The sequence below is a fragment of the Rissa tridactyla genome, chromosome 3, assembly GCF_028500815.1.
Source record: "Rissa tridactyla isolate bRisTri1 chromosome 3, bRisTri1.patW.cur.20221130, whole genome shotgun sequence".
NCBI classification, from domain to species: Eukaryota; Metazoa; Chordata; class Aves; order Charadriiformes; family Laridae; genus Rissa; species Rissa tridactyla.
The window spans coordinates 127,327,585-127,333,677 of record NC_071468.1 but is presented as its reverse complement, the minus strand read 5'-3'; the positions used below and the strand labels follow the sequence as shown (position 1 = coordinate 127,333,677).

The 6,093-nt window shown below is 70.4% G+C and overlaps 1 protein-coding gene across 1 annotated transcript; it reads right to left on the bottom strand.

Moving 5' to 3' along the window:
• Nucleotides 1-2,863: 2,863 nt before the first annotated feature.
• On the bottom strand, nucleotides 2,864-3,163 carry UCN (urocortin). Its single transcript, XM_054193929.1, has one exon. The coding sequence runs from the start codon at nucleotides 3,161-3,163 to the stop codon at nucleotides 2,864-2,866; it is 300 nt and encodes a 99-aa protein (XP_054049904.1).
• Between the last annotated feature and the right edge of the window lie 2,930 nt (nucleotides 3,164-6,093).

Below are 6,093 nucleotides of genomic sequence, written 5' to 3'. Positions count from 1 at the left end.
GGCCCGGCACAGCTCCCTCCCCGTAGCCCGTGCTGAGCTCGCTCCCGCTGTGGACATGGGCTCCAGCTGCAGGGCTCAGGCTCTGCCCGCCCGGGGCAGGACTTTGCCTTTGTCCTTGTAAGGTCCCCACTGTCCCCTTCCTCCCGCCTGGCTCCATCCCGCTGGTGGCAGCTCAGCCCCCCGAGCAGAGCGACTGGTCCCCGAGGGTTTGTGAGCCGTTGCTTATGGCAGAGGCAATGTGGCTGGGGGGCATCGACCCCGTGGCCCAGCCTGGCTGCTCCTGGTCACTGGCTGCTCCTTCACATGCCCGAAACGTGCCCCGGGAGGGCTCGCGTGGTCCCTGGAGACCAAGGGGAGGCTGAGTGGCCTCTCCATCCCTGCACCAGCCATTCAGGGATGTGACATTGGCCTTTCGCCACCCCTCAGGGACCCCTGTCCCTGTCACTTTCCAGAGATTTGGTCATCCAGGAGGGCTCACAAGGACCTCAGCAGCCCCTCGGCACCCTTGGGTGACACCCCGGGGGTCGAGGTGTCTCAGGAGAGCTCCAGCTCAGTTCTCCTCCATTTTGGGTAGTTTTCCTCCTTGAGCCCAATTCTCCAGGTGCTTGTGGCCCGTCTCTGCCCTCCCCAGCCCCAGCCCTTGGGCAGCCCCCAACCACCCGAGGTGGGGGTGGACGCTCTCCTTGACCTTGCACGTCCCATCCCCGGCTGGTCTCTGGCCGCCTGACTCCCCCCGCCAGCCCCCCGCACACCCGGTGATGTTTGCTCAGTTCCTCCTTTGTCGTCTGTCCCTCCCATGTGTTCGTACCCGCCCGCCGCTGGCTCTCCACCGTGGGTTCCCAGCATCTCCAGGACAACCGCCGCATCCCTGCGGGCACCGAGCCGGGAGCCGGTGAGTGCACCAAGAGCTACTGCCCAGCCCTGGGGGCCCCATCTGGAGCTGAGCCCATCGAGGGATGTGAAGGGCAACACCAACAGACTCTTCCTGTGGTGACACCGAGCTGTAGAGGCGGCAGAAACGAGCTGTCCCGGCAGAGGGGGCCAACAGCAGCCGGGGCTGGGGGAGAGCCCTCCCCTCCAGGCAGCAAGGGGATGTCGTGCCTGCAGAGCCCGGGTCGGGTTGGGGCTCTGGGGTCCAGGGAAGGGCCACGGCGCTCCTGGAGGGACCGGAGCGTGTGCTGCGTGAGGGGAGCTGGGGCTGCTCAGCGCCGAGCAGAGAAGGGGGGTTGGATCCCTGTGTCCACCTGCCTGATGGGAGGGAAGGACGAGAGCCAGGACCTTCCCAGCGGTGCCCAGTGCCGAGACCGGAGGCAACAGGCACAAGCTGGAACACAGGAGATTCCACTGAAACTTTTTTCCAAATTTTTGTTTGTTTTTTTCTCAAAAAACCCCACTTTTTTTACAGCGAGGCTGATCAAACAGGTTGCCTGGAATAGGCTGCCCAGGGAGGCTGCTGCCCCTCCGCCTGTGAAGTGTCCACAGACACGCGGAGTGGGAATGGCCTCTGGAGCTCCCACAGTCCCAGCCCCAGCGGGTTGTCCAGGTCCGTGTCCAGACTGGTTTTGGGTATCTTCAAGGAGGGAGAAACTACAACGACCTCCCTGGGGAGATCATACTCCAGTATGGCCTTTCTTGCCAGTACAGTCTTCCAGTTCCAGGTTTCTCACATCCAGATGGACTTTCCTCTTGCAAAGCCCGGACGGACACAGCCTTGAGCCAGATCTCAGTGGGAGATCTCCCGAGGCCCTTCCACCCTCAGCCATCCTGGCACCTGGTGACCGCTCTCGCGCTCGTCCTCAAAGGCCTCCCGGCTTCCTCAGCTCCTTCGCCGCCGCCTGCCCACCCCCACCTACCGGTTCACTGGAATGGGCTCGGAGGGGTTGTCCCTGCTGCCTGCGTTCCCGCCTGCGCTCTGGGGCTGACCTCCGCTGCCCCATGGCTGCCGCCATCACGTCCCCAAGCAGTTCTTCCCAAACACCCTCCAGAAACCTTCCTCACCACACCAGTCCTGCTGTGCTGCCCTTCTGGCCGGTACCGGGGCGGCTGGAGGCCCCTGTGAGGACCAGGACCACCCTGGGGGAGGCTGAACCTCCCCCAGCTGTCCCTTCATCCATGTCCTCCACTTGACCAGGGGTCTGAAATGCCCCACCACGGCGTCCCCCCCTCCAGTCCTGACCCACTAGTGCTCAGCAGCACCACGTCCCCCACGCAGCAGCCCCCCCCAACCCCCCAAGTGCTCCTGCACGGGCCGGCTGTGCCTCTCCCGAGGGGTCTGCATCTGCCCCCCAGCCCACCCTGTCGCGGTGCTCCGACAGCAGCTCAGGGGTGTTGTCGCATGCAGAGCTCTGGTCCCCCCCCCGCCCCGCATTTGGGCACAGCACCCCTTTGCCCTGCTCCTCGGTGGCAAAGCGCCTGCTGCTCCCATCGCTCTGCGCCCTTCGCTCTCCACCGCACCCAGGGCGGCCTCTCCTCAGGGCTGGGGAGCCGCTTCCCCCACGGAGACCCCGCTATGTCCCCCCCACCCAGGGACACACGTAGCCCCGTCCCCAAGCCCGCTGTGCTCGGTGCTGCTCCCCCGGCTCTGCTCAGCCCGGCCCCCCCGCCCCGCGTTCCCGGTGAGCCCCGGCCGCCTTCCCCGGCCCCGCACTCGCTCACGCCTCCGGTTTCCACCACGTTTTATTACAAAATCGGTGCGGGCCCGTCGCGGGGCCGGTACCGCGCCCGCTTGCCCCGGCGCCGGGGATGAGGCGGGCGCAGCCTGCTGCCGGTGCCGGTGAGTTCGCCGGTGCGGCGCGGAGGCTGAGGCGGTGGCCGGACCCCGGCGCAGCCCCGGGGAGGGGGGAAGGTCCGGGGGTGGGGGCTCTCAGCGCCCCACGGCGTCGAGGATGAGGCGGTTGCTGTCGGCGCGGGCGCGCTGGCTCTGGGCGCGGGCGAGCAGCAGGAGGTGCCGCAGGAGGTGGAAGGTGAGGTCGATGGAGAGCGGCGGCTCGTCCCTCCGCGCCCGCCACGGCTCCGGGGGCGGCGGCGCCAGCGGCGGCCAGAGCGGGCGGCCCCGCTCCTCGCCCGCGGCCGCCGGGACCGAGCCGTCGGGGCGCGCGGGGCGGGCGGCGGCGGGCGGCGGGCGGGCGAGCAGCAGCAGGAGGGTGAGCAGCGCCCGCCGCATCCTCGGCTCCGTCCGCACCTGCGGGGCCGGGGGCTCAGCGCGACGGCGAGAGACCGGGGCGGCTGCAGGGACCGGGGCGGGGGGCCCGAGGGGATCGCGTAGCCGCCAGCGCGGGGACCGGCCCGCCGTGGGTGCCCCCCGCCCCTCCCGCGGCCACCCGCACCGTCCCGTACGCGCTGCGCCCTCCCCGGCCCCCTCCACCGGCGCGCTGCCCCCGTCCCGTGCGCCGCCCCGTACCCGGTGCGCTGTGCCCTGTCCCCTGTCCCTGCCGGTGCGCTGCCGGTGGAGCGGAGCGCGGTCCGTCCCGTGGGAGCTGAGCGGGCGGCGCGGCCGGTGGTTATATAGGTCCGGGAGCCCGGGCTGACGTCAGCGCCGAGCAAGCACCGACCGGCGGGGGGCGGGGGCGGGAGGGGCACCGGGACGGCGGCGGGGAGCGGGGTACCGGGCCGCGGCACCGAGCGCCGGGACGGCGGGGCAGCCCCGCTCCTCCCGGTCGCGGGGACAGCCACCCCGCTCCCGTGCCGGCGCCCACCCGGAGGGGCCGGTGCCGGCGGGTGCCCGGGGCCGGGGGCTTCTGGCCGTGCTGCCCCCCGGCCCCCCCGAGGCCCCCGGCTCGCCCCGCTCCGCCCCCCCCGCCCCGTTCACCGCGCGGCTCCGGTGCCCGCGGTGCCGCTGTCCGCGGTGCTGAAGCGGCGGGGCCGGCCGGAGAGCACGGGCCGGGGCACCGGGACACCGTGAGCCGCGCCGGGCCGGCGGAGCGGGCTGACCCGGAGGTCCTCGGCCCGGGGCTCTCCCGGTGTGCCGGGGCCGGCGTCGAGCAGCGATGTCCTGGGCAGACACCGGGTGCAGCGGCAGAGCCGTCTCCGGGCAGAGGTGGGAGACCACCAGCCACCGGCACCCACCGGCACCCACCGGCACGGTTGGGTGCTCCGGGCCTGGCTGTGGCCTGGCATGGCAGCACCGTGCCCCAGGCAGAGGTCGCGGTGCTGAGGTCAAACCGTTGCACGCGTGGTGGCCGGGCGCCGCAGACAGCCCCGAGCGGCAGCGAGGCACCACCAGCCAAATTCCGTGACTCATAGAGCGAAGGCACCGGAGCCGGCAGCGCTGTGCTGCATGCAGGATGTTCCAGCCCGGGGCACCGGCCGCTGCTGCCAAGAGGTGAGGTAGCTGCTGGTGCACCACACTGCTGCCGGCAAACCCCCCCGGCAGCGCTGCGGCCCTGCCTGCACCCCCTGGCAGCGCTGCGGTCGCCTGCGGGCAGAGGGGACCGGAGCTGACACCCAGTGCCGATGCTGGTGCAGGTGCCAAGATGGGCCCGGAGCGGGCTCTTTCCACGGGGCCGGTGCCAGGCAGAGCCCAGGGACGGAGGCTCAGGCTGGCCCGTCACACGGCGCGTCCCACACCGGGCTGCGCAGGGGCGCTGGGGCACGGCCCTGCCCGCAGCGAGGCAGCACACGGTGCCGTGCACCCGTGATGTGGATCTGGTGTGAAGGCTGGCACCCGGCACCGCCTCCCCACAGCTCTAGGGCAGAGCCCTCAGCAGGGGCTGGGCTCGACCCACCCCAGCCCTGGCAGCCCCCCCACCGCGGGGCTGGCTGCGCCCAGGGACAAGTGCCTGGCTTGTTCCTCGCTCGCTGCCGACACGCCAGGGCCTCCTGCGCCCCTGGGCGCAGCTGCAAGAGGTTCAGCGTGTTGGGGCTGCCAAGTCCTGCCATCCGCAGCCTCTGACCAGCGGCACCCACCCCGTGGGCTGGGGAGAGCCTGGTCTGAGCCCCGCAGCCCCCCCAGCCCCCTGAAGCCCCGGTGCCATCCCCCCACAGCCCCATCGCACGGCCCCAGCCCCACAGCCGAGTGCGGCTCCGCCGTGCTGCCCGGTGGCTGCAGCTGCAGCCCCTCACCATCCCGCAGGCGCTGAGGGCTGGCAGACGGGCAGGCTCTGCGGCTCCATCCCCGGCAGGTCACATCGGGGTCCTGTGCAGGTTTCGGCTCCCCTGTGCACCCACCTGCCAGGAATTACACACACAGCCGCGGCCAGAGCAAGGCAAGCCCCTGCCTGGCTGGTAGGAGCCAGCGCCAGGGCGGGTGTGCGAGGGCTGGCATGGACGCCGGGCTGGAAGGAGGAAGGACAGTGCATCCCCCTCAGCGAGTGCCATGGCTGCAGCCAGTCGGCAGCGCCCAGCCTGGTGCCGGCAGCGCACAGGGACGGCTCCATCCAGCGCAGCCGAGGGGGCTGGGGGTCAGGCCTCCCCGGGCGAGACTAACCACTGCGGTGCCACCAGCTCTGCTCTGGAGACCCCCGTCAGGACGTGCCAGGCAGGGCGCTGCGTGAGCCAGATCAGAGAATCATAGAACAGGATCATAGAATCTTCACGGTTGGAAAGGACCTTTGAGATCATCGAGTCCAACCATACACACACACACAAAAAAAAACAAACCAAAAAACCAAAACAAAACCTACAACCTCTGCCCTTCAGAGCATGCCCTGAAGTGCCAAATCTAGATGTTTCTTAAACACCTCTAGGGATGGTGACTCAACCACCTCAACCAGATCCTGCCCCGCAGGACGAGCCCAGATGCGTGGCTCCGCGAGGCAGCAATGCAGGCAGCGTGTCGCAGGACTCGCAGGCAGGACAGGCGGCTCGGCTGGGGCAAGGCACAGGTAGATGCGGCCCCGCCGCAGCCCCAGCCCTCACCCAGCCCCATCCCGCGCCCTTCCCTTTAATGCGCATCACGCGTCCCGTGAGCCCCGGGGGGGATCCTGCACCCAGTGCCTTTGTCCCCCGGGCGCAGCTCGCCCTGTGCCGCCACCCAGCAGCAGTGCAGGCACCACCGCACCCCACAGATCAGCCACCGCGGTCACCCTGGTGACCCCTAAACCAGACGAAGACAGCCCACCCTCGGCACCCCCAGCACCGCGGTGCCCCAGCCCC